Raw genomic sequence first — 27990 nt, 5'->3', positions numbered from 1 at the left:
ACGAAACAGCGTCTCCACAACATGGCGCCGACGGCAACAGCAAGAATCAAAGTTACGGCTTCTTGCTTTGCATGAACATTTGGGCAGCGTCACCTCATCCACCCTCACACTGAGAGCAGGGCTTGGGAAAATCCCAAACAGGGGGTTTAAAGGGACAAACAACAGATGTACAGTACATCCAGACCATTACATTCCCAGGCCCCATACGTAAAACAAATTTGTGCAAGGTCCCACGGTCTATGTTTATCTCCTCCATAGGCTCTGATGGCAGTTTTCAATGTCCTGTTGACTCGTTCTGTAGCTTTAGTTAACAAGTGGTGTGCTGTTGTCAGCCTATTATTGCAGTGTCTCAACCATCTTGCTGAGCAATGCACTTACAAAGGGAGCTCCTCTATCAGAAATAAGGTGCTTAGGAGCCCCATGATTTGCAAAAAAGTTGGCCTTGAATTTTCACACAGCAGTTTGTGCACTGGTCTCCCTAACAACATTTGCCTCCAAAGATTAACTGAAATGGCCATCAAAGACCAAAATGTACTAGTTACCTGCTGTTTTACACAGAAGTGGAAACCTGCATACTCCCAGGGTTCATTTGCATGCATTGGGACCATCAAACCCACAGGTTTCTACTGGGATGGTTTAATAAGCTGGCAAACTGTGTAGGAAGACACGTATGTGCATCACCTCTCATTTTCACCAGAAAAATCTCAGTCTAAGCCTTGCAGGTAAAAAATAAATAAAAATTGACACCAAGATGCCCTGCAGTAGGGTGATCCTGATAATACTTTAGGGTAGGTCCCTAAATTGCCAATGGTGTCATCAACCTCAAATCTTTCCAAGATTGTATGCCACTATGAAAGTTAACATCTTTGTTATACAAGCTATCTTGTACTTTGTAATGCCCCTCAAAATCATAATCTCCTTCATCAGTCTCTGTACTCTCCAACATATGAAGCAGGTCACAGTCTTCTGCATCATCCAACTGGAGCTGCTGTATTTTCTGCCCTCAACTCAAGTAATGCCTGAGTGTGCAGGTCCAGGCATGAAAGCACACTCATGCAAGACATCTGTGGGCCTGCTAGCATCTGGCAAAGGGTTCAGGGACAGCATTCATTTCACAATGAAAAGCCTTGTGAAAAATGAGGTAGTTTCTCTGTGTTAATACACTTTGAGGACAGCAATCTACCTTTAAATGTAGCCTTTTAATCAAGAAGTCCAGAATCTCTCCATGCTCGTTATATTCTGCCAGATGAGACCTTTTGGGAAGACGAGTTTACATTTGCTGCATGAAATAAGTATTTTGATGAACACACGTGAGGCAAACATGTTGAAACAAATATCTTTAAATCAATGTTTTAACAAACCAAGAATAGAGCCTGAAACTACATTCGATGATGATGATGATGCTGACATGTCAGTTGATGACCAATAGCCCACATCTCTCCCGTCCACCAGCACCTTATCTCAACCCAGGCCTGTCCTACAGAAAAGCAGTCCTCCGGCTGATTTATCTAGTTTACAAGCCCCATTAACGCAAGTTTCTAGAGTTTAGTACCTTTGTTTGATCCACCATAGGATATCCACCCTGAAGTACACTTAATAATAAAACATACAACAACGTTACCTGTTGAATGTTGCACATTGTTTGTTTTTGAGTAGTCTGTGACCCTTAAATTAAATGTATTTTATTTCCAAAACATTTAATTAGTTTGTTCTACAATACTCTTTCCAAATAAAAATTAGTTAGTGAAAAAGTTTTCAGACCCCGGTGTAGTAATGCTGTCTGGACCCAAACATTACTACAATTTTGCCTTTTAGACAGATTATCAAACCACATCACTGCGCAATGTGTATTTAAATATGTATTTCACTAAGAAATAAACCCTGATATACTCTGACTTGTATTTTATTACTAGCATGTACGTGCGCATATTGTGATTTTAGACAGCAGCTTGTGAACGGGACATTTATTCTGGGCTAGTGATGTGACGTCATAGAGCTGCGCCGCGCTGCAGCGTCTGTTGCGATTCGGCTGACGAAAGGTTTGTGTTTTTAACCATTTAAAGTTTTTAAATGTGTTCAACTGTTTGATCTATTTTATAGTTTGTTTCACAAGCGATGTAACATCAACTTATTAATATTTAATATAATATTGCAATACTTTATCTAACATTAATGATCGTTAGTTTGTGTGAGTAACGCGCATCCATTCATGAGTAACAGAAAATGCGCGTCTCAGTTTATCGTAAACATGAATTCTGCAACGTGTAATTACAGCTTTTACAAACCAATGACAAACGTTTTAATGAAGGTGTAATCTCTTAAAGTGTAATAGGTTGTTACATTCAGTTCATTAAATACAAATATAAATAATAACTAAACATGAAGTGTCTGTATAATTTCTATTCTTTTTAATTTAAGAGCTGGTTTTGAGTTTATTTTATTTATTTATTTATTTTTGACTAATCGGGCAGTAACAAGTGCACGGACTACTAAACTAGGGAGCTGACTGAGATAGAGATTAAGTTTGGATTTATATTTCTTTGTTAATGATTCTCATTTTAAACATAGCAGAGTGTCCAAACACAAACTCCTGGCGGAGCAGCAGAGGTCCACGTGACACACTGTTATAAAGATGGCGTTTATTAAAGAGGAGAGTGAAGATGTGTGGATTGAAGAAACGTTCAGAGTCAAACAAGAAGATGCCCAGGAACAAACAGGTTGGTTTTTCTTCTCAAAGCTGAACTCAGTCATTTGAGCCGTACTAAAATGTTGAGCTGTACAGTAATGAATCATATTTATATGTCATATTAGCATTGTAATTAAAGCTGTTTTATTTGTTATGGAGTGGGTTGACTCATGTGGACAGACATGTTGAGATCACATGATCAGCCAGATACTAAAACTGCTTTTAAGTGCACCTGAGAAGATTTTACTTCCAAGTTGGGCATTTGTTATTACGACTTATCATGCTTTAAATAAGGCAAAATAATACAAAAGTATTATTACTTCTGAAAGTCCTAACTTTTAAAAGGAAGCGCGACTGAAAAAACATGTGTTGCAATGGTAGCATCATCTATAAATGCTTCTTTTTACAAAGAAATGTAATAAATCTCATTTAATTATATTATCATATCATTCATTAGATAATCATATTATTCAACTTTTTTGTGTTATGCATGGAAGCTAAAATATTCAGAGCTTCATGAAATTCAGAGAACCAAAAACACTTAGCTTACAGGTAAAATATTGTCATATTATCATACCTTAACATATATATATATATTGGTAAATATTAATTGAATCAAGCTATAAATAACCCAGTGGCCAGCAGCATAATAGATGGTTTGAATCAAACTGATTGATTGTTAGTGAGGGACACAAACAGTTCAAATCAAAGACACAGATTGTGTACTAAAGAAAACATCTGTTGTGACTTTCACATCTTCTAAAGCCTCAGCTGTAAATGTAGCATCTGAAGTTGATCTAGGATGAGTGCTAAGACTACAACTTAAACGTTAGAAACAAATTCTTGATGGATTTGTAGTAACAGGTTTTACAGAGAGACTGATACTAGTTCTTATGATGCTGTGAGTGAGCTATGTTTGTTACTTATAGATAAATAATAACATTGTCACAATGGCAGATATATATTTTAAAGAAAGTAATTTAAATACTATTTAGTGGCTGATTAGAAATATTTTCTTTGAGTTCACTCTCTGTTGACAAGTGTTTTGTACTTTGTCTGGCCTTATTTTTGTATCTTCATTTAAAGGGGTCATGCATTATTTTTTTGTCTTGAGGGGCTAAAATAATATTAGTTGGATTTCATGAATATTAATAATATATACTTGATTTATAAATAAAACACTTTCTACCCTGATTTCAACTCTCTTATTTAAGGACTCCATTTAAAAAGTAATTTCTCTTTTATTATTACAGCTGCCAAGATCAATTAATCATTGTAAGCGCTGGTTATAGCATTGTACTTAGATGTACTCCCACTGCATCATAGGTTACAGCGCTGATCATTGTAGTTGATTACAGTCATGTCTGTTGAGCAGATGAATGCAATTATCTCATTATTGCAATTTGATTTCGGCGCTCTCAAGAATGCTTTTGTTAAAGGGGTCATGAACTGCCTTTTTTATTATTTTGAATTGTCTCTGACGTCCACTGATAATGTTATCAAGATTTTTACACCAAAAAAACAATAATTTAAAAGTAATAGGCTATTTTCTGTCCTGTTTTGACCCCTTCATCAGATAGCTCTGTTTGAATAGGTGTGGCAGATTGTCGATTTGGAAGTAAACACTCACTGCTATGATTGGATAACAGTCGTGTATGTTTGTTAGCCTACATCCTTTATAGATGGATGCTGCTGTGATTTAGATTAAAACACATAAATACTCAGTACATATCAAACGATCTGTAATAACAGACAACGCAATAGTGACCACAAAATAAAAACAGTTACTCACACTTGAGTGGTGCAACATTACTGAGTGAGTGAGTTATGTGACATACAGCCAAGTATGGTGACCCATACAGAATTCGTGCTCTGCATTTAACCTATCCAAAGTGCACACACACAGCAGTGAGCACACACACAGCAGTGAGCACACACACACCGTGAACACACACCCGGAGCAGTGGGCAGCCATTTATGCTGCGGTGGCCGGGGAGCAGTTGGGGGTTCAGTGCCTTGCTCAAGGGCACCTCAGTCGTGGTATTGCCGGCCCGAGACTCGAACCCACAACCTTAGGGTTAGGATTCAAACTCTGTAAACACTAGGCCACGACTTCCCCTGTCAGGTCCAGTATAGTCAGCACAGAATCGTTTTTTAGTTTCAATCGTTCTTAAAATCCTGCTTCGAATTGTGCCTTGTTTATAAACAAAAATTAAGTGTTGCACTTGCTGGATGCGAGCGGCGCTACAAAATTCTATAGAACTCATTATTATGAGTTATTATGCTGTCTACACTGGATGCGGCACAAGAAAAAAAAAACCCCGACAGTAAACTGCTGCCTCGTTCTATTTATGACATGCTGACACAAATTTCAAATGATTTTCAAAGGTCGCTTTGTCGTTTTCAGTGTAGACAGACTTTAGCTGTTGTGGCGCGACATGACAACTGTCGCGTCCGATGTAGACATGGTGTTACTGACGCAGTTTGGAACTTCATTAAAAAGAAAGTTCATCTTCTTTTTAATGTTAGGATCAGAAGGAACGCAAAAGCAAATTTTTCAAGAACTAAGCACTGTACAGTGTCTTGTTATCTTTGGAGCCATCTTTATAATTTGGATTCTGCGTAGACCAGCGTTTACCCACTATGTGCGTGAATCGGTGGGCAGGGCTAAACAGAACATGACGTAGTGTAATGTTGGGATCTTTATCGTTTGGTTTCTGTGTAGACCTGCGTTTGCCTCTCTCCTTATTTACACTACATGTGTGAATCAGTGGCGGAGCTAAATAGGCAGCAATGTTAATTTTGACAGGCATTTTTGATTTAGTCTTAGTCTTTATCTTGAGACGAAAATGCTCAATAGTCTTATGGTGCGTTCACACCAGACGCGAATGAAGCATTAAGCGCGAGTGATTTACATGTTAAGCCAATGCAAAGACGTAATAGACATAGATAGTTTTGGGCATTTGACGCATATAACGCGTGATTTGCGCGAATCGCGGGAGGTGAAAAATCTGAACTTTGGCTAAAATTTGCACCGCGTGCTCTAGTAGTGACCTGATTACGACGTAGCGAGCTGAGGCAGAAATCCAAAACAACAACCACTAAAGAGTAGGCATGGGCTGGTATGAGATTTTGACGGTATGATAACCTTAAGAAAAAATATCACGGTTTCATGGTATCACGGTATTGTTGTTACAGCTCTGAAATGTGTTATTTTTAAATGACTGGGTAAAAAAAATATTAGAAACAGCAGAATTAGTTATTTTTTTCTTTGATTTGTTTCCTAAAAAGAAAAAAAATAAAGACTGACATCTTTATTTAACCAAAATCTGTAATTAGTTATTTAATTTTAGTTATATAATTCATATACATATCATTTATATCATTTCATATCATTTAGTTATATAATAATTATCAAACACATAATTTTATTTAATAATAACTCAATAACCCGATCGCTGAATTTATCGCAAAATCAAACAAACTCCGTAATTTTCGCAAAAGTTTGCAAAGTTTCATAATTGCCACAAATTTCCAGCAGAATTTGGGCTTAGACGCGTCCCGTGATGTCATCGCAACGCGCATTCAATCAAAGAAAGGTTGTTTCTCGTTTTGTGAAATGGAATGAACAGCCTTGCATTCTCATCGTGACCGATTTACAAGAGCTACATTGGATAAACAAACCGAAACCGGAACGAATCCGCAGTACTCCTTTGGGCTACGAAGCGCAGACCGTTTATCTGCTCGAGCCGGAGCCGCGGGCTGATCTCGATCACGCGACACTGATATACACAGCGCTGGGAGATACAGTGAAGAAAGCAGTTGAATTCACCACAGAATCAACATCTCTGTGAAATCTTGTGAGAAGCATTCAAATTCAGCGCATAATTCTGTTAAAGCTGATATCAGAACAAACGCCACTGATGTGGAAACCAGCAAAAACAATGTTCAACAAACACAAATCACCACCATTCACCATGGATTTAACATTGTAAAACTACAGGAACAACTTGTGGCAGAAATGGTCTGATGTTTTCGAGTGTTTTTAAATGCTTCAGAAAATCAGAAAAAAGTTCTGTGAAATCCTGGAGGGACTGGCATTTGCTGAATAAATTCCTTGATGCGCATCAAAAAAGTCATGTGACTTTGCGCTATGGGATGGCATAACCTGACTTACCAGCAGATCGTTCTTGTTCCACAGCATCTAAAATGTTGTACACTAATGGTCATTCTTAAATGCCAGAGCAAAGTCTGTCATCAAAGTATTTCTGGATAATTGCCTCCCAGAAGTGTCGTAAGGCACTTTAAACGAAGTTTGTTTTCGTTCTTCGTTTGGGGGCAAAATGAAGTTCTAAAAGGCTGAGTGACAGTATACTGTTTTCGAACATTCCAACACCCCCGCACTGCTGGAGGCGGGGTGTAGATTAATGTAGACATGACTCGCGATGCTCGCACGTATCCCCTAAACACAACAAGATGAAATGTAGGCAATCTAGGTGTGAGAAGGGCCCCAATTGTCAGAATATTATAGACAAAAGAATAATGATTAGCAGCAGTTCAGAGTCAAGTATCATGTTTGCGATACAAAAGAACCATTCTACTTCCATAATCAGTCCTTTATGGGAAGTGTGAATGTCTCGTAGTCTGAAAACTTTAGCATGATGTGGAACAAATATTGGAGTCATCGCAATAACACAAACCTGTTTGTTACTTTATTTTATCAGTGTCCATTTATTTTATTAAATTGGATAAATTATTAAACCTTTTTATGTTTTATGTGGTGTCATGATTTGATAAAAACAACGGTGGCATTTCATTTATTGTATACCTTTTAAATTAGCTTATTGAAAGAACAACAGCAGCAGCAGCAGTATGGTGCAACATTTATTTGAAACACATGTATTTGGTACTTGCTACCTTATATCTTTACTCTTTCCTTTCATTCTTTTCATGGCTTTGGAAAACTTGCATGCCAAGCTTCATTGCAATTTCTTTCTAGGAATTAAATGCTTTCTCTGAAACTTTAAAGTCTCTCCGCAAGCGATCGTACAGGTGTGGATATATCTGTGCCAGCTCAGTGATTGGACACATTGTATTTATGTTGCTAGTGATAGGAGATGTTGTTGTCTTGCCTGACCTCCACTGAATGGGATATGAACCAGGGGGAAAAATGGCACTTCAAAAGAAGGTGGAGTTTCAGAACACACCCACTGATTGCGTAACCGCCACAGACCAATGGAAACTCAAAGGTGTTTAGGAGCCGAAATGAATCCCCCAGAAAGTTTGCTTTGGTCAGCTGTTTCGAACTCCTGAAACGAACTCAAAATGAACTTCGTTTCGGCCTGATTTTGTTAGAAATGATGTCATATAAGTTCATTCTTCGATTTCGTTTGAAGTTTATCGGGGCCTTTACATGACTGTGTTCTCAAACAGCAGGGATCCACCTCTGAAAGCAGTGACCACATTTATTGTGTTTTGTCTGCTTGATCTGAAGCGCAAGTAATTTATTATATATGAAAATTATTATATTCAGTGGCTTCTCCTACTTTTCTTAGTGATATTTAGTGCTAGTTTATCAGAAAGTAACAATTTTGTTCTCTTTGACTTTTTGGATAGAAATGGATTATTTGCACATGTTTTATGCAATATTCCAATTTTGCACACTAGTTAAATTTGCAATTTTGGATGGAAACCCAGTTTATATTGTCTTAAAGGGGTCTTATGATGCGATTTCAAATTTTCCTTTGTTTTTGGAGTGTTACAAGCTCTTGGTGAATGAAGAAGATCTGTAAAGTTGCAAAGACTAAAGTCTCAAATCCAAAGAAATATTCTTTATCAAAGTTAAGACTCGTCTACACCCCCCTGAAACGGCTCATTCTGACATGCCCCCACATCTCTACGTCAGTATGTGGGAAGATTTGCATAACACCGCCCAGATGTTCATGCAAAGAAAGAAGGTGTACCTTTTATTCTTGTTGTAGTATTGTTGTTTCCGCCGACCCATGTCGTATAGACGCTGTGTGTTTCACTGTGAAAGCGAAACTACTTTGTTTGGTCTTCCAAAAGAGGACGATATCCACTTCGTCATGCCTGGAGCTGATCCGTGTTGGTTGCTGAGGAAATACATCAACTTTGCACTGTGGATCGCCGGATCGGCTTTTACCGTGGACGAAGTGGAGTCCAGCCCGGGGTCATCACATGTGGTTGCTGCAAGCCCAAGGTTTGCTCCTTTGTAGAATCCGCCAGCCGCACCGTTCTCAAGCCATCTGCCTCTGCTCAGGTCGGCCGCAGCTCACTCTAGGCCTCTGGCCTCTGCTCACTCAAGTCAAGTTGAGAAAGCGAAACTACTTTGTTTTTGCCTTACAAAAGAAATCATGTTTATATCATGTTTATAATGGGTTTTATGTTTATGTCTCGTCGCTCCGGCCGGACAAGGCATCACAATATGTTAAGGGGTGTAACATTCCCGTCACACGCTTGAGGCATTTGGCCAATCACAGCATGCTGGATAACTGGCCAATCACAGCACACCTCGCTTTTCAGAGCGATGAGCCTTGTAAAAATCGACACGTTTCAGAAGGGGGGGCATAGAGGAGAAATGTACAGTATGAGGAAAATGTTTTTTTTTTTTACCTTAAACCACATAAACACATTTCATTACACCAAAATAATGTTCTTTTTAGCAGCATCATATGACCCCTTTAATACACAGTGAGAAGGATAGTTTGAGTGGCCAAAGTCTCTCCAAGGATCATAGCTGGAAAATTGCAGAAATTTAGTTTGGGAGGATTTCAAGAATAAATCAGGAGATCCTGGACCTCTTGTTCACCTGATTTCCTCTATGAGAAATCTTACAATGGGCAGTGGTTGGCTCTTTCACCAGGGCGAAGATCCAAAGCAAACCTCAAAATCAACACAAAATAGGTCACTGAACACAAAATGGGGGATCTGCCATGGCCATCCCAGTCTACTGACCCTGTCCTATAGAAAACGAGTAGGGTGAACTTAAAACGAGAGTGCAGCAACATTCAGTCTGGAGGAATGGTCTCTTATCTCTTGCCAGGTGTTCTCCAATCTCATCGGGCAATATAAGAGAAGACTCAGAGCTGTTATCTTGGCAAATAGAGATAAAAAATAAGAGGGGGTCAATAAGTTAGGCCAACATGTTTTGGATAAAAACATTTTATACTGAGAGCCCCCACTCCCCCAGGGGTACCTGTACCTGGAGTCTCTGATCACAGAATTGGAGTCAGCCTCGTGATGAGGGCTGAAGCAGTTCCTGGTAAAGAATTCATAATGGAGATCCCTGGAGAATAGGGCATAGTGGAGGGAGGGGGTCCTCACCTGGGGTCTGGCCTGCACTTCCATTTTTGGTGCACCCATGGTCAATGTTCCATCTAAGTTGTGCGCGCATGGCTGCGCACAGGACACGTGCAAAAATTTGTATTTTATTGTTGTAAATTTGGGGTTAACTTGTATTGGTCTCTTTTCACCTTAAACTTGCTCCTGCTGAAAGAGGAGAGTGAAGAACTGAATGAAATGAAAGAGAAAGACCAGTATAAGAACCATGTTATCATAACTGAAGAAAAACTGTTGAGTTGCTTAGAGACTGAAAAGACTTCCTCACAAAAAAGAGCTCAAAAGACAGGAACTAGAAGTTATTTCACCTGCCAGCAATGTGACAAGCGTTACACTAAAAAAGGAAACCTTAAAGTCCACATAAGAGTTCATGCTGGAGAAACACCTTACACATGCACCCAGTGTGGAAAGGGTTTCTATCAACAAGGAAGCTTTATTGTCCACATGAGAATTCATTCTGGGGAGAAGCCTTTCTCTTGCCAACAATGTGGAAAATGTTTCACTAAAAAAGGAACCCTTAAATGCCACATTGAGCATTCACACCAGAGAAAAGCGTTACACTTGCAAACAGTGTGGAAACTTTAACAGGCACAGGAGAATTCACACTGTAGAGAAGCATTGCGTGTGCCATCACTATGGAAAAACGTGCTCAAACAAAGCAAACTTTGAGGTTCACATGAAAATTCACAGTGAAGATAAGCCCTTTCACATGCCATCACTGTGGAAAGTGTTTTAGATCTAAAGGAAACCTTAACAGTCACGTGAGAGTTCACACTATAGAGAAGCCTTTCACATATCTTTAGTGCGAGACATGTTTCACATATCAAAAATACCTGAAACACATTGGAAATAAATTGCAGTGTCCCTTACTGTTGCAAAAATCACCTGGGAATTTTTAAATTGTGGCAGTTTAATTGTTCAGTGTAATTAAACACTTTTTATGCATAACACTTGCAGATAAATCTGAAAAATTACTAAAAGTCAGTGTTTTGAATTTATATTTTGCACAGTGTGAATTTTCAGTGCAAATACATGATTTATAGTGTGAGAATGTACAGGTAAGCATATGGTTTCAGCCTTACGGCAATTTTGGGGGCTCATTTAGTCATCTGGAAGTTGGTTCTAGCTGCAGGTTTTATAAAAGCTAAACATTCTAGCAATCCTACCTCTGATCCTAAGGGTTTCAACAAGGGTGCATTCCACTTCTCCTTTAGACAACACTCTTGCAGATTTCCCTTCTGAGAGAAGTTTATATGGAAAGACCCTCATCCCCATGATTTTCTGTAACTCAAACTGAAGTGATGTGGTTTCTCTTACAGATGTTCCAAAGTCTTGTCCAGCCAAACTTCGTGTCATTCTTCAGGACCATGACATTCGCAAACTTGACTTGCCTCATGGAATCCCAGGGACTGTGAGTGAACTTGAGTCTATTATGAGGAAGACATTTGGCCTTAATGGGAACTTTACTTTGCATTATAAAGATGCTGATTTCGGAGAGGAATATTTTTCTCTTACCTCAACAAGTGAAATCAAGGACAAGGACACAATTAAGGTGATTCACATTGTTGAACCTCCCACACTTACGCTGACTTTTACTGATGTGGAGAGTTCCATTAAAAGTGCATCAAAGACCTGCATCCAAACCTCAGTCCACACTTCAGTGACCGACATCTATCCTTCTGTCAGCAGTTCCTATTCTGGATCGCAGGATACTCCGATTCTTTCATTATCTGAACACAAGACTCAGCGTTCACAGCGTTGGCCTTCTGAATTCCCAGTACCTCGCTTTGCCTATGATACAGAACTTGTGCTTGCTGCAGCAAGTGAAGCTTTCAAGAAGGATGGAATTCAACTCAACTTTACACCAATCCTTCCAGACATCCTAGAGAAACTGGCTGAAACCATCTTTCAGTATGTGGCCTACCCAACAAGCGCACAGTTGTCCGATGTTGCTGAGGCGCTGATTCAGAAATATCCTTGCCTTAAAGAACCAGGCTCATATAATGGATGCTATGGATGGCGACAGAGACTGAAATATAAAATGGGCAACTATAGAGCAAAACTGAGAGGGCTTGGATGCCCTGAGCTCGATGTTAACTCCGTCAAAAAGAAGCGTGCACATGAAAAAGCACCTGCAAAAAATATCAAAAAGCCAAGAAAGGCAGAGGTGAACTTTTTGCCCCCTCACCCACAAGGAGAAACCGAAGAAAGCTTGGAACGTGAAAGAGTGGAGCTCCTTAATGAAGTAAAGAGGGATATGAACTATCAGATCATCAGTGAAAAAATGGCAAAGACATTCTCTATTCGCAGGCAGGAAATTGTCAGTCAAGCAATACCCGTCAATGATTTAAAATACAGATGGCCTGCTCTTTTTAATGCAGCTCAGGTAAATATATTTTTTAGAAAATAGTTTGCAGTATGTGTTATATAACATTCAATTTTCTGCATTAACAAATTGTGTCTTATTTATACAGATAAATGAAGAATTCGAAAGGATCACCACTGTTAATCTGGAGACAACGTTCATGGCAAAACTGGACCAGTACTCTCCTAAAATAATGTCCTTGGTGTTCTCACGGGGGCGGTCTTCAAAAATGAGTATACAGCGAATTAAGAACATGCTGCTAGAGGTATGAATAAATGTTACAAATAGAAATTTCAGTGTATTTCACATAGGTGATATTAGGGCCTTTCACACCTGTAACTAAATGTACAGTACTAAAGTACTGGGACAATTTTGCGCAAACTATTTCCCAGTACCATTTAAAGGGTTGCATTCACACCGACAGTGTGTTGACGTAAGCCGGTCGTTAGACGGTGGGTTAAAAGATGGAAAAAATTATGAATATCGTTGTAGGAGCTAATTGGGTTCTCGAAAAAGACAGTCTGGTACTAAAATTGCACCCAGTTCAGGCGGTGCAAAAATTTGCTTTGCTGTGATATTGTGGATAATGAAATCAGTGAGGTTTTGTTTAAGTATAGAAATGCATGGATTAAATTATAGCTGATGATTTTTATTATAGTTGGGATTTTAAAGACATTGGAAGGCAACATCAAATTTGCCGGATATGCTGGATATGCCAGGATCTAGTTTCCACAGGATAAATATTCCATGTGTAGAAAGGAATGCAGCAACACTAATATTAACGTAGATGAATTTGAATTAATTTCGATCAGATTTAAATAAGAATGGCATGAGCAGATCTAAATAATGCAACATAAGCTTGAGCTGTGTGGTGGGAATTTCGATCAGATTTAGTATTGTGTCTGAGTCCCAACATTTGATTTTCTGTATTAGAATATAGAAGAGTGTGGCAATCATTAAAAAAGGATCCACTTATTTTGTAGGTTTTATTGATAAAGTGAATGTGATAAAGTATAGTGCCATAACAGGTCACAAAAGTAATGAGATGATAAACCAGAGGAGAGCAACTCCGATCCTGGAGGGCCACTGTCCTGAAGAGTTTAGGTCCATCCATAATCAAAAGCACAAAAATAAATATTTGAAACTAAGTCTTCAAAAAATTACAGGCAGGTGTATTTTATTAGGGTGGAAACTAAACCCTCCAGGGCCTAGTTGTCCGACCCTGGTCTAGACCATTTAGTGTAATGTAATAAGAAGTGGTGTGTTTCCCAAAACCACCTTAATGCTACGTCATTCTGAAATTATAATTTAAGCTGTACTTAACATTAATATTTGTTTCCTGAAACGTTCTTAGTTACAGTAGGTATACCTTCTGTAAAGGCCCATTCACACTAAGAACGATAACTACGTATATTAGCGTCCACACCAGCGAATGATACGGTCTGTTTATTCTAAGCGCACATGTGTCTGCCGCTTTAAATTCTCAAGCTCGTTATAGCAGGATTAATTCTTATTGGCTGTCAATGTTTGTATCGTCCATCAGCTGGAAAAAAATTGTTCTGAAAGTGATTCCAACTATATCGTATCGCTGTGCCTTTATCGTTATAGTTGTAGTGGATTAATTCTTATTGGCTGTTAGTGTTTATTTTTTATCGTTATATTTATAGTTATCATGGTTGGTGTGAACTGGAATTTTGTTTTTTGTTGTTATGTTTGTTGTTGTCATGTTTGGCTTATCACTGTTCACTCTGCTAGTGGCCACCACTGTGCAAAAAGCTTCTTTACATCTCAGTCTATGCGAATATAATTCTTTATCTGTAAGACACCCAGTGTTCAATTAGGCTAACTGAAGTGTTTTCATTGAAAGAATAAAAATGTCATTACACTGGTATTTGTTAGCTTTTTAATTATATTATCCAAAGGTACATCAGTTCAGAGTTTGGTCAGACTATGGCAGCGATACAGTAAATATTTGTGCTAAATCAAAGAGGGCGCTGTCCTCGTAGCCATTTAGTGTACAGGTGCTGGTCATATAATTAGAATATCATCAAAAAGTTTATTTATTTCACTAATTCCATTCAAAAAGTGAAACTTGTATATTATATTCATTCATTACACACAGACTGATATATTTCAAATGATTATTTCTTTTAATTTTGATGATTATAACTGACAACTAAGGAAAATCCCAAATTCAGTATCTCAGAAAATTAGAATATTGTGAAAAGGTTCAATACTGAAGACATCTGGTGCCACACTGTAATCAGCTAATTAACTCAAAACACCTGCAAAGGCCTTTAAACGGTCTCTCAGTCTAGTTCTGTAGGCTACACAATCATGGGGAAGACTGCTGACTTGACATTTGTCCAAAAGACGACCATTGACACCTTGCACAAGGAGGGCAAGACACAAAAGGTCATTGCAAAAGAGGCTGGCTGTTCACAGAGCTCTATATATATTTAGGGTGCGATTTGTGAAAAAAAAAACGGAGGGGGAGGGTGCTTTTGACATTTTTTATGAAATGCTTTTAATACGACAGCCACTGTATTTAGTGTGATCTCAGTTTAATAAAAACATTGTAGGCCTACATTAGGCCTATTAATTGTAATGATTTAATGTCCACTGTTATTCAAACAACAAATTATATAGAAAAAGCGAGTAAAGAACACAACAAGCTCTTTGAAACGCTGAATATCAGTTAAACCATTGCGTCGCAAAATGATTCACTGTTTCGAAGCGCTCCAACTGGATCGCGTATCACAAATCATTTGATTCAGATCGGGATGTCAGAGCAGGTTTGTGGGATGTTTTTATCCCAGGGATGTATAGACCAGAGGGGGGAAAATACCCCCCATCCCCCCGGCAAATCACACCGCACCATGTGTGTGTGTGTGTGTGTATATAATTTGTCTTTCTCTTTATTTATTCCTTCTCTTTAAGTGTTTTTCCCCCATTTCGATGGACGAACATTCTAACACTTTTTTTTTTCTCCTTTACAGGATTATTCTGTGGAAGGAAGGAGAGAGGCTGCTATTCGTTCCTTAGTGGTATTTCTCAGAGAAAATGAGGAAGATCTGTTTAAAGAACATTTGGTAAGTCAGGCGTACCGTACTTTGTATTAGTCTTGTTTTTAAATATGATAACTTAAAACACTGACATTGATTTTGTTCTGCTTAGGATGATGGGGATATTGCCAATGAAGTGATGAAGATTATTATAACTAGAGGTTCCACAATGTCAGAACCAGCCAGAGCAACAATTGTGATCGAGGGAATGGAAGTCCAGCAAGACCTGGACGTACCCAGGGCTTGTGCATTGCTAATGGGACTGATATACGCACTCAACCTCAGCTACCCAAAAGAACTAAAAAACACTTTCGAGGCATTTCAAAAGATCTTCCTTGAGCTGGATGATATGAAAGCTAGCCCGAAGGTAATGTCTTTAAAAAACAAACTACTGTACTAAAACCGTAAAGAATTAGGTTGCTGTCATCAAATTCAAATGTGATGTATAAAAGTTAAGTTGTACATATAATTACAGCAGATGTACACTTGACAGTTAGCCATTTATTTGGAACACCTACAAAAAATGTAATGTTTAAAAAAAAAAAAACAGCCTATGGCGTTAATTTTAGCTTGGTGGACACTGTAAACTGGCAATGAGTGTTGTTGAAATTTCTCATGTTTTCTGTGTTCTTTTTTGGAAGTAAAACCACATATTTACTTACAAAGTAGCTTGGAAAACACATTTTTTCTCATGGTTTATGCCATTTGATGCATTTTTGGCAACACTAAATCTATCAATATTCCTATTCACATACGTTTTGAAGCACTGGATTCAGTTCAGAGGATCAAAAACCACATGAGTTGAACATGTTGTTTTATTTTGTTTAAGGGAAACGTCCTGTCAAAAGCCTGCAATTTTTTTTTTGTCTGTGTGTGCATAGATGATGTTCACTATTACCAAATTATTTGGACCAAACCAAAGTTGCCATTAGTTTTATATTAAACAATTTTTAAACCTGGAACTGCTATGTTTTTTTTGTTCTTGCTTTAGTGAAATTAATTACAAGTTTTTTTAAAGTACTTCTTGGCATTACAGAGATCACTTGCTCTGAATGCGTGCATTGTGTATAGTAATGTGGGTTGATTACCATTAGTATAACTACAAATACTATGGTTAAGTTATGTTTAATATAACAAAACAATGTTTAATTTGTGGTTACCTTAGTTCAACTAAAACCATTTTTTATAAAATTGGTAGTAAATCACATTTAATTTTCTTAAAAGTACATATGTAATTAAAAATATTATGTCATTGAGTGAAGAAATGAAGCTGAGTAATATTACCTGCCGCTGATATTACAGTAACTAATCGTAACAGTTTACTTGATTTGGCTATTGCATTTTTTTTTTAAATTTCTTTAACGGGAGGCAACACATCTGAGTGTCTACAGTAGTTCATGTTGGCCAAAACACACAAGGAAACGCGGTGTGAAAAAATATTGTCGGCAATCACGGACGAGATTATATTTCTCAGAGGATAACTGAGTTTGTCAAAAAAAAATAAAAGTATGTAATTTGCTCTGGAATTATTACGAAGTTTGTGTGAGGAAAAACACAGACTTGACAGATTCGTATGGGATTAAAATGGCAAAGTACATCTGTGAAACACAAATTTCTGTAATGGACGTCTGGAATGTAGTCCCATCCGAATAGGGCTTTAGTTGGAATCAGAGGTGCAGTTAAAGTCAGACCCTTTAAGACTAGACCAAGTGTGCCACACACATCCTGAAAACTGAAACCAAAATATTTATTTTACTTATAGTTTTAATTTGACTAATAGTTGCTAATTCTTTTTATGTTAAAAAATAATATGGTAAAAAATTAATTCTATGAGTCTGCGAGACTTTGATACCAAAGCTCCACTTCTCGATCAGTACTGAGCAGACTCTGGCTCCAAATGTCGTCATGAGCACAAAATGGTAGTGCCCATCTTTGGGATATTTTGGCTTCAATTCTCTGCAGTGGAAGGAAGCGAAGATGTGCTGTCCCTTTTTTTTTTTTTTTACAGTCTATGCATTAGACCCAGTACAAAACTTAGACCCTTCAAGGCCCAATTTTTCACCCTCTTCAGACATTGGGGTAGTCTTAAAAATGGTGGATTTATAATCAATATTTAGTCATTCTCAGCCTTATTTACACAGTAGACCCACCTCGTGTAAATGGATCACTGGGGTTACCTAAAAAGGTCATTATAGTTATGTAGTGCTTATATAGCCTGCATAGTATGTGTATTTTGTTTGTTTCTTTGTTTGTTTTTATTGTCCTCCTTATTGGAAACTAATTTTGCAGCAAGGTGACACATATGAACTAAACATGAAATCAGAACAATAAAAATACCTATGAAGAGTTCAGTAATGACGCTTTTCCACTGCATGGTGCGGCTCAGTACAGTTCACTTTTGGTGGGTTTTGCACTGGGTACAGTACCGTACAGTTGAGGTTCCAAGTGAGTGAAGTGTAATTTTAAATGTGATGTGTAGTGTAATGTTTGTTGATGATTGGTTGGCTGGAGTGGTTAGTAACTACGTGAGTGAATTTGCTTGAGAATCAATACTGAACTGCTAGATTTAAATCAGCACAGCCAGCGAAGGATCGAACGCAACTGTTTTGAACGAGTGCACCTTTTTTTTTGACAACCAAAAAGTGGCTGTTTCATTGTCTGCTGAGGAAGTACAGACGTTTCTTTCATTGATAGCAAAGGAGCGGATCCAGCGAGAGCTTGATGGGGCAACACGGAATAAAAAAGTTTGCAGCAGTAGAGGTGCCGCAACTATAACTACATGTGAATAATCCCACCCACTCTAAAGCGGTACTGAACTGCAGTAGAAACGCAAACCGAGCCGAGCCGTGCCGTGCCAAGCAGTGGAAATCGCCATAAATCATGTTGTTCTACCTCCTGGGACTCTGAAACGATGCCCAGAATATGATGTTCAGAGCCCCCGTGACCCTAAATAAGACAAGTGTTTTGACCAGGAGTGGGTCTAACCCATTTGGTTCTTTCTGCAAGATTTTAGCTGGTGAGCCTTGTATTACAGATTTTAAGCTTGTGTCCCTTATATTACAGAAATCTTACAATATGCATAATATAACATTGTCCACATCTGGCTGTCCATCAAGGCTTGAAGAAACATCAGGGTTTGACTAAGCTCTAGCAACTCTGTTATTGACATGTTGGAGAAATAGAGCTCTTCAAATCTGTTTTTCACCTTTCCCAGACTCTGAAACCTCAAAAGTCAAAAGAGGGCTGTTCACTACCAAAAAAAAAAAAAAAAATGTGGTTTCCAATTTTGAAGTATCCTCAATAGGTTAATCTGGTGCCTAATAACCAAAGTGAATTTTTGTGCTTCTTCAACCACTTTTGTTTCAGTACAGCCTTCATGCTCTTTTCCTTTCCTGTTCCTGTGCATTAGAAAATCAGAAAATCCTCTGGAAGAGGCACTTTTATTTAATGATGGACACATACACATAGAGTTCATCAAATATGCTAAACACGGAAGCCTGGTTTTACTGCGCCTTGTTTTATGATGAAATGGTGTGATGTAGGTTGTTCTCAATCTTTTTTCTTTCTTTTTCTGTGGAGAAGCAATCTAAACATTCATGGTTTGAAACGGGTGGAAAATTACAGGTCTGTCCTGCAGTTCTATAAATGTTTTGCCCTCCAGGTCTCTTTTCCCATCTTGTGACTGAAAACTATGATTTAAAAATTAAATCATAATTTAAAAAAGGCGTATGCCTTTCTAGCCGATCATGATTTAAAGCTTAGTGGACATAATATTTTTCTTAGAAGCTGTTGATATGTTTTATACGATTTCTTGGGTCTAGGCTCTGTGTAACTGAAGATCTGGAACAATATAATTGTTTGTTTCTGTTTTAGCTAATTGTTAAGTGAGAATGTTATGTTTAAGTCAGTACAGTGTTTGGTCACCGACCAATGATTGGTGAGTCTGCCAGTGTGCGCCTTTAAAAGGGCGGAGCTTTTCCCAAGATGGCAAGCTCGTTTGTAATCTCGGTGCGAAAGAGCTCCGGATTCCTCCTCTCGCCAACAGATTCCCAACACATTATTTTTTTCTATGCTTTTCAATAAATTATGGACTTGACGTTGGTGTATTTGGTAATCTGTCTGCGGGGGTTGGAATCCCATTAATATCTTACATTTCATGCCACACCGTCGCCTCAGAATGGCCGTAAAAAGTGTTATTTTTAGTTGTATATTGCACTTTTTTCAATTGTTGGTCTGTCTAAACATGCGCTAGTCAATTGCAATTCTTGCCTTTGCGTTTGCCTAGTGTTACATTGTGGACATATTGAGGAAAAACTAGGGGAAGCATGGGGAAAATATTACAATGTATATGTAGTGTTGGGTGTACATCTGGTAATGTTAATCTTCTTAGTAATGTTCTAATTTCTGAACAAAATGTTAATAAATTTAAATCCCCACGATGGAATGGGAAATGTTAGTAATAGTAGTAGTATAATCTGGCAGTGGCCAGAATTCGGTATTCAGAACTGGTGCAAAAATACACATTTTTCTAAAGGTACATATGAGTGACACAGAGTACCTTTCAAAGCTTACCTGCTACAGGAATTTATTTGCATGCTATCTAAAAGACAGGACTGTAAAGTGACCTTTGACATAATGGACAAACTACTAAACCACAAGAGAGGGATAACACCAATATGTTTATAGCCCATTTTGTCATCTTTCATAAATAACACCGGACGGTCCACTCTGCTATCGTATCGCCAATGTAACTCAGAAAAGCTAGTGGAAATGTTTGGTTCTGTATCCAACTAAAATCTTACTGAAAGCTCATTTTTTGAGATATTAACCTCGAATAAGCAACACAACTTAAGTTTAATTTCATATCAGATTTGGAGTCTAACATGTTTTGTAAAATGTCTATTTTATATAATATATAAACATTGATTTTTTTTTTTTTTTTTCATTTTCATAAACTTAAACTTGTATAACTTTTTTAAATTTCACTTTTATGAAGTCCACACCTAGGCCATAGAATGATGAAAGGACTGTTGCAAGCACCATCTTGTTTATTGCACAAGAATATGGGATTCCACGCATCAAGTGAAATGGAACACTCACTAGAAAGACACAGTTGAGATGTAGAATTAGAAGGATTTATTCTGTCCAGGGCCCTCCACGTTGTTCACAGAGACACAAATAACAAGATTATAAGGTATGTCATACTGTATCAAGCTATTAATACAATTGTAGGGGTGCAATTATGATTTTACCCCATAGGTGTAACAACTACCTTTCTGTTGAAGTGTTTGTGTTTTCTCTCGTTCTAGTTATGCAAGTTAAAGGGATAGTTCACACAAAAATTTAAATTTGATGTTTATCTGCTTATGCCCAGGGCATCCAAGATGTAGGTGACTTTGTTTCTTCAGTAGAACACAAATGAAGATTTTTAACTCAAACTGTTGCAGTCTGTCAGTCATATAATGGAAGTGAATGGGAATCACAGCTTTGAGAGTCAAAAAAAAAAAATATTCACAAACAAAACCAAATTAAATCCTGTGGTTCGTGAGGATACAAAGATGTGTAAAGACACAAATCGATCGCTCTGTGCAAGAAACTGCGGTGAATCAGAGGTAAAAAAAAAAAAATGCTATAAATACAGTTTCTTGTTCCACTGAAGAAACAAAGTCACCTACATCTTGGATGCCCTGTGGGTAAGCAGATAAACATAAAATTGTCATTTTTTTTATTGGTATTTAACAGCAAAAAACATTTCAGCCACACAAAGAAATATAAATATAATATAAAACCAATTACGCAATGACCCAAGGGGGGCAGTTGTCGGCATGAACACAAATGTTACAGTAAAGAATCTTATTAATATTAAAAGCCTAGTAATATTGTTGGATGATGGGAAGTCCTTCTTCAGAATTGGGAAGCTGGAGAACTGATTTCTTGAAAAAGGGTGGCTTGTTTCCCCATATAAATGAAGGTAAAATATGATCAATAAAGTATATAAAAAAAAAAAAACAGACTTAATGAGGATTGGAAAACGCCAAAAAAGATAAAGGAATTAAGGCAAATAACCATTTTACCTAGGTTGAGGCACCCCACAAGGGACAGAAGCAAAGTCCATCTAGACATGTCAAACTTTGTTTTATCTATTAGTGGCAGTGGTGGTCAGTTACAGAGTAGCTTTACTTCGTATATATAACTACAGTGGGTACGGAAAGTATTCAGACCCCCTTAAATTTTTCACTCTTTGTTATATTGCAGCCATTTGCTAAAATCATGTAAGTTCATTTTTTTCCTCATTAATGTACACACAGCACCATATTGACACAAAAACACAGAATTGTTGACATTTTTGCACATTTATTAAAAAAGAAAAACTGAAATATCACATGGTCCTAAGTATTCAGACCCTTTGCTCAGTATTTAGTAGAAGCACCCTTTTGATTTAATACAGCCATGAGTCTTTTTGGGAAAAATGCAACGAGTTTTTCACACCTGGATTTGGAGATCCTCTGCCATTCCTCCTTGCAGATCCTCTCCAGTTCTGTCAGGTTGGATGATAAACGTTGGTGGACAGCCATTTTCAGGTCTCTCCAGAGATGCTCAATTGGGTTTAAGTCAGGACTCGGGCCACTCTGCCATAAAGCCCTGACTGGTGGAGGGCTGCAGTGATGGTTGACTTTCTACAACTTTCTCCCATCTCCCGACTGCATCTCAGGAGCTCAGCCACATTGATCTTTGGGTTCTTCTTTACCTATCTCACCAAGGCTCTTCTCCCCAGATAGCTCAGTTTTGGCCGGATGGCCAGCTCTAGGAAGGGTTCTGGTCGTCCCAAACGTCTTCCATTTAAGGATTATGGAGGCCACTGTGCTCTTAGGAACCTTAAGTGCAGCAGAATTTTTTTTGTAACCTTGGCCAGATCTGTGCCTTGCCACAATTCTGTCTTTGAGCTCTTCAGGCAGTTCCTTCAACCTCATGATTCTCATTTGCTCTGAGATGCACTATGAGCTGTAAGGTCTTATATAGACAGGTGTGTGGCTTTCCTAATCAAGTCCAATCAGTATAATCAAACACAGCTGGACTCAAATGAAGGTGTAGAACCATCTCAAGGATGATCAGAAGAAATGGACAGCACCTGAGTTAAATATGAGTGTCACAGCAAAGGGTCTGAATACTTAGGACCATGTGATATTTCAGTTTTTATTTTTTAATAAATGTGCAAAAATGTAAACAATTCTGTGTTTTTCTGTCAATATGGGGTGCTGTGTGTACATTAATGAGGAAAAAAAAATGAACTTAAATGATTTTAGCAAATGGCTGCAATATAACAAAGAGTGAAAAATTTAAGGGGGTCTGAATACTTTCCGTACCCACTGTATATCACATGCTCTGACACGGAGAAGCAGTTTCTGATTCAAGAACGAACTGATTCTTTTCAATGAACCTTTTAAATCGGTTCCCAAATCACACCAAACGATTCATTCACGAATTGGAATGATCTGATTGCAGCTGTTCTAGAGTCAACAACTCACTGATTCAAATGAACCATTTAGTGCGAGTCTTTAGTGAACTCAATTCACAAGTAAGAACTGGGAGATCTTGTGAGCACGCGCTGCTAAAAGTAAGTTACTTATGTCGAATTTTAGGATTAATTATTGTAACTGAAAATCATATTTAGGTCAAAACTGTAATTTGTTTGTGAACTAAATCTGCTGTAAACGGTGATCTATTTAAGCACACTGAAATGCTTGAATGCAAACACATCAGCATCAGTGCCTCTTAGTTAAAAAAAAACAAAACATTAAAATAACACAGATTAAATAAAATAACTAATGCACGTTCAAATTCCTGCTGCCATAACATGATATGTTCTATTAAAATGCTACGCATTTAGCCCTATGTGACGGCCGGTTTTATACTGTTTATCAACAGTATAAACGTTTATATTGTTTGAATTAACTAGCAAAGTAGACAGATATGAATGTTTATTCATAACCATACTGAAAATAAGTAAATATTGGTAGCTGATGTTAACTGTCTAGCTAACAAGCTTGATGGTGCTAAGTTGAAGTAATTTTTAAAAATACAGTCCAAATTTTTTTATTCAACCACCTACTGTATAAAGATTACATCTGGGTGAAAAAAAATGGATGTGATGTTCAAGAACATGGTAACTACCGTAATTATCAAAGTGGGAAGTGATGCCCTCTGGGGGCATTTGGCAAGGGGTGTTTTTACACCACAGACCAGGTTTGAAAATATAATTATTTTTTCCTGTAAATGTAATAACTTCAGGCCTTATTCTCATGTCATATATAACTGTGAACAAATTTTAAAACACTTTTTTTCTTACTGGTGAAAATCTGATGGTCAGATGTGACCCTGGAGCACAAAATCAGTCTTAAGTTGCTGGGGTATATTTGTAGCAAAAGCCAAAAATACATTGTATGTGTCAAAATGACCAATTTTTATTTTATGGCAAAAATCTTTAGGATATTAAGTAAAGATCCTGTTCCATGAAGATATTTTGTAAATTTCCTAGCGTAAATATATCAAAACTTGCATTGCTAAGAACTTAATTTAGACAAATTTAAAGGTGATTTTCTCAATGTTTTGATTTTTTTGCACCCTTAGATTCCAGATTTTCAAATAGTTGTATCTCAGCCAAATATCATCCTTTCCTAACAGCTTATTTATTCAACTTTCGGATGATGCATAAATCTAAATTTCGAAAAATTGACCCTTATGACTGGTTTTGTGGTCCAGGGTAACAAATCTGTTTTCTCTCAGGTACATTTCAGTGTGAAAGTGAAAGTGAAAAGTGACAGTGACGTGACATACATACAATTATTGTGAATGTTACTTGTAATACGCCCTTGAGTGACATAGTGTACATAAGTGCACACACACAGCAGTGAACACACACACACCATGATACACACACCCGGAGCAGTGGGCAGCCATTTATGCTGCGGAGCCCGGGTAGCAGTTGGGGGTTCGGTGCCTTGCTCAAGGGCACCTCAGTCGTGGTATTGAAAGCTTCACAGTGAACATTACTACATTACTCTCGTCAGCGTAGTCCATATCAACAACAAAAATATATTTTGACTCCATATAGTGGTTAATTTGAGAAAATTCCAGGTATTTTGAGCAGTAGGATTATAAAAAAAAATATGTGCTCATATAAAATTAAATTAAGTAGCCTATATAAAATTGCAAAATAAATCTATCTATCAGTACTTTTTTACTTAAGTACATAAAAATTTAGTACTTTTGTACTTTCACTCGAGTAAAATTAAAAAAGGAGCACTTTTACTGTAGTAATATTTTATTATACGTATCTGTACTTTTAATCAAGCACTTGATTTGTGTACTTCGTCCACCACTGATTAGTGGTGGAAAATTCTTGACATAAAAATGATTATATGCATTTCTGAAATCAATCAAACTAAAAAAAAAAAAAAAAAAGTATTTAAATCCACCTAAAGCTATCTTATAGAAAAATTATGATCTTTCTGGCCAAAGGGTTGACTATTTTTCTTTTTTTTTTTTTTTGCAAATTTATCTTGTAACCACAAAAAAAAAAAAAAAAAAAAAAAAAAAAAAAAATAATCTAGAATATCCAAGATTACAGGCAAGGAGGAAGCAGGATCAGAAATGTACAATAAAAGGTCATCAACATAGAATAAGTTTCATATAACGCAGGCACCAGAATATAATGGATCTCACAGCTGGCACAAAATTAATAATGCTACAGTCAGTTATTCTCCTTTGAAAATGTGCGTTCCGGGTCGGAATGTCGGTCTGTGTTTTGGTTTGTGAAACCCGCCGACTGCCAGTTTACCCAACTGTATTTCGGCACCCCGGGTTGCCAGTTGGTGGGAAACACAGTGTATTTTTTTTCAGTCATGGAAGCTGGCAAACGAAAGGGGTCAGAGCAAGAAATAGAACTTTCTGCCCATCCTAAAAAGCCTCGACATCCATCCAAAAAACTTTGATCAACAACAGTATAATAAAAGCAGAAGAAATATTGGAGATGCGTTTGAGAGATGGAGACAGCTTAAAATATACAAAGGTTTAAAAATGAATGAAGTTTCTCCTTGCCAGGTAAGTAATTAGCTAAAGTTGGTTAACTGATGTATCCTGACTACTAGTAGGAATATTTTAATGTAATTCAACATTCAGATGTATGTTTTTTTTTTTCATGATGTAATTGGTTTGCTTTATTTTGTGTGGTTGTTGATACCGCGTTTATTCGTGACAGTGTTGCTGACTAGTGTGGAGGTGCAGATGGGTCACGGCTGTTTATCACATCGGTAACAACCGTGAATTTTATTTAATTTAACAAATGCAAATGTGTCTGAGTTAGTTGATATGGTGAAATTATGCTAACGTACATTGCTAGGTAGAGACTTCTGTTATATTCTTTTTTTTTTTTTTTGCTACGAGAGTCCACGCACCTCAACCCCTTGTAAAAATCTCAAGCATTATTTGATGGCTCCTGCACTTTCTAATATTGACTGTCCATCAAGTGGAGCACTTTCAGACCGGTCAGTATCTGATTCAATATTCATTTTCATAACACACTGTGATGTGTATACTAAGAATATATCTGATTTGTAAGTCGCTTTGGATAAAAGCGTCTGCTAAATGTAAATATAAATAAATACACAAGTATGCTACTAAAAGTAAATTTAATACTATGCTATTTAGATTTTTTATTACAGCATACATTGGCACACAACAAAATGTAATGTCTGTAAATAATTTTAAAATAAACTATCTTTGTCTCTATAGAGAAGAGTTGCAACGCTTAGAAGGCATTGAAGAATTGGAGAGCACCATGGATGCCTCTAAAGCTCTAGAGAACAAGTGTGATCTCAGTAAACATGAACTGCAATCTATGTCTATGCTCAATTTATGTGATAATTATTCTTTTTTTTATATCTAGTCTGCAAAATTTGAGTGTTCAAGACTATGAAAATGTAATCATAGATGATAAGATCAATGACAATGTGTACGTTGTAATATATATTTGTATATTGTAAAAATATGAATGTAATTTTGACAGTATTTCTTGGGGAACAGATGATGAGGAAGAAGAGAAAACTGAAGGTTATGACAGCCAAGATGAAGAATATGTTGCTCGTCTTTGTATATGGTATGTTCTATGTTGCTCTTACCAAACAAACCAGTTGCTGGCATAATACATAAATCTTTATTATTATTATTATTATTGTGTACAGGGTAGTCACTAACAGTAATTTACTGCCATTTTTTTCCTTGTAATGTACACACTTTACCTTTCACCAAACTGAATTTCCATTGCCCCATTTGCAACAGGAAAAAATGGGAGCAACATGAATATGAGCATGAGATGCTTATTGGCTAAACCAGCATGTTGACTTTTAAATGTGAATAATTGTTAATATTTCATGTTCTGCATTGACAGTCTACCAATAATCGGACTGGATGAGATGACATCCTCGACACAGAGCATCCATCCACTGACCCACCTCCATGTACTCAACCGCCTTGTTTTCCCTCTCTTCACTGAGGATGACCTAATAGGAAAACGTGCATCCATTGTCTTTAAGGACTGTTTAAAGCAGCTAGTAAAATTCTTCATGCTACCAGTACAAAAGTGCCCATACTTCCTCCCTTTGAGGTCTCATCAAATCCATGGGTACAGCAAGCATCATGGAATGGGTAAGTAATTGTAACCATACTACACTGTAACCATGTTTAAAGCATATGGCAGTGTATTTGCTGTGAACAAGATTTTGTGAGACTTGATTACTCCATTGAAAAAATTGTTGGCCCATTGTACAAACCCGATTCCAAAAAAGTTGGGACACTGTACAAATTGTGAATAAAAACAGAATGCAATGATGTGGAAAATTCAAATTTCAATATTTTATTCAGAATACAACATAGATGACATATCAAATGTTTAAACTGAGAAAATGTATCATTTTAAGGGAAAAAGAAGTTGATTTTAAATTTCATGGCATCAACACATCTCAAAAAAGTTGGGACAAGGCCATGTTTACCACTGTGTGGCATCCCCTCTTCTTTTTATAACGGTCTGCAAACGTCTGGGGACTGAGGAGACAAGTTGCTCAAGTTTAGGAATAGGATTGTTGTCCCATTCTTGTCTAATACAGGCTTCTAGTTGCTCAACTGTCTTAGGTCTTCTTTGTCGCATCTTCCTCTTTATGATGCACCAAATGTTTTCTATGGGTTAAAGATCTGGACTGCAGGCTGGCCATTTCAGTACTGAAAGAGACGAAGTCTGGATGGGAAGCATATGTTGTTCTAGAACTTGGATATACCTTTCAGCATTGATGAGGCCTTTCAAGATTTGTAAGCTTCCCATGCCACACACGCTTATGCAACCCCATACCATCAGAGATGCAGGCTTCTGAACTGAGTGCTGATAACAACTTGGGTTGTCCTTGTCCTCTTTAGTCCGGATGAAATGGCGTCCCAGTTTTCCAAAAAGAACTTCAAATTTTGAT

The 27990-nt window shown here is 37.4% G+C and overlaps 1 protein-coding gene and 1 long non-coding RNA gene across 3 annotated transcripts; both read left to right on the top strand.

Annotated features, from left to right (window-relative positions):
* The first annotated feature begins 1975 nt into the window (after positions 1–1975).
* si:ch211-166e11.5 lies at positions 1976–16438 on the top strand. 2 transcript variants are annotated; one of them, XM_019097348.2, is made up of 6 exons: positions 1976–2039; positions 2569–2717; positions 11365–12431; positions 12520–12675; positions 15410–15502; positions 15588–16438. In XM_019097348.2, exons 2-6 carry the CDS (start codon positions 2633–2635, stop codon positions 15873–15875), a joined length of 1689 nt encoding a protein of 562 aa, XP_018952893.1. In that variant the 5' UTR covers positions 1976–2039; positions 2569–2632; the 3' UTR covers positions 15876–16438. The 2 variants fall into 2 exon arrangements, with proteins under 2 accessions (XP_018952893.1, XP_018952892.1); XM_019097347.2 differs by having other exon boundaries at positions 1980–2039; positions 2572–2717.
* Positions 16439–25838: 9400 nt separating this feature from the next.
* Positions 25839–27364, top strand: LOC122140488. The gene is made up of 3 exons (XR_006157168.1): positions 25839–26019; positions 26267–26630; positions 26922–27364. It is a non-coding gene; the product is annotated as an uncharacterized LOC122140488 (long non-coding RNA).
* The last annotated feature ends 626 nt before the right edge of the window (positions 27365–27990 follow it).

This window comes from Cyprinus carpio, chromosome A4 (assembly GCF_018340385.1).
Source record: "Cyprinus carpio isolate SPL01 chromosome A4, ASM1834038v1, whole genome shotgun sequence".
Taxonomy (NCBI): domain Eukaryota; kingdom Metazoa; phylum Chordata; class Actinopteri; order Cypriniformes; family Cyprinidae; genus Cyprinus; species Cyprinus carpio.
The sequence above is the reverse complement of the archived record's forward strand: the minus strand, read 5'-3'. Positions and strand labels throughout refer to the sequence as shown.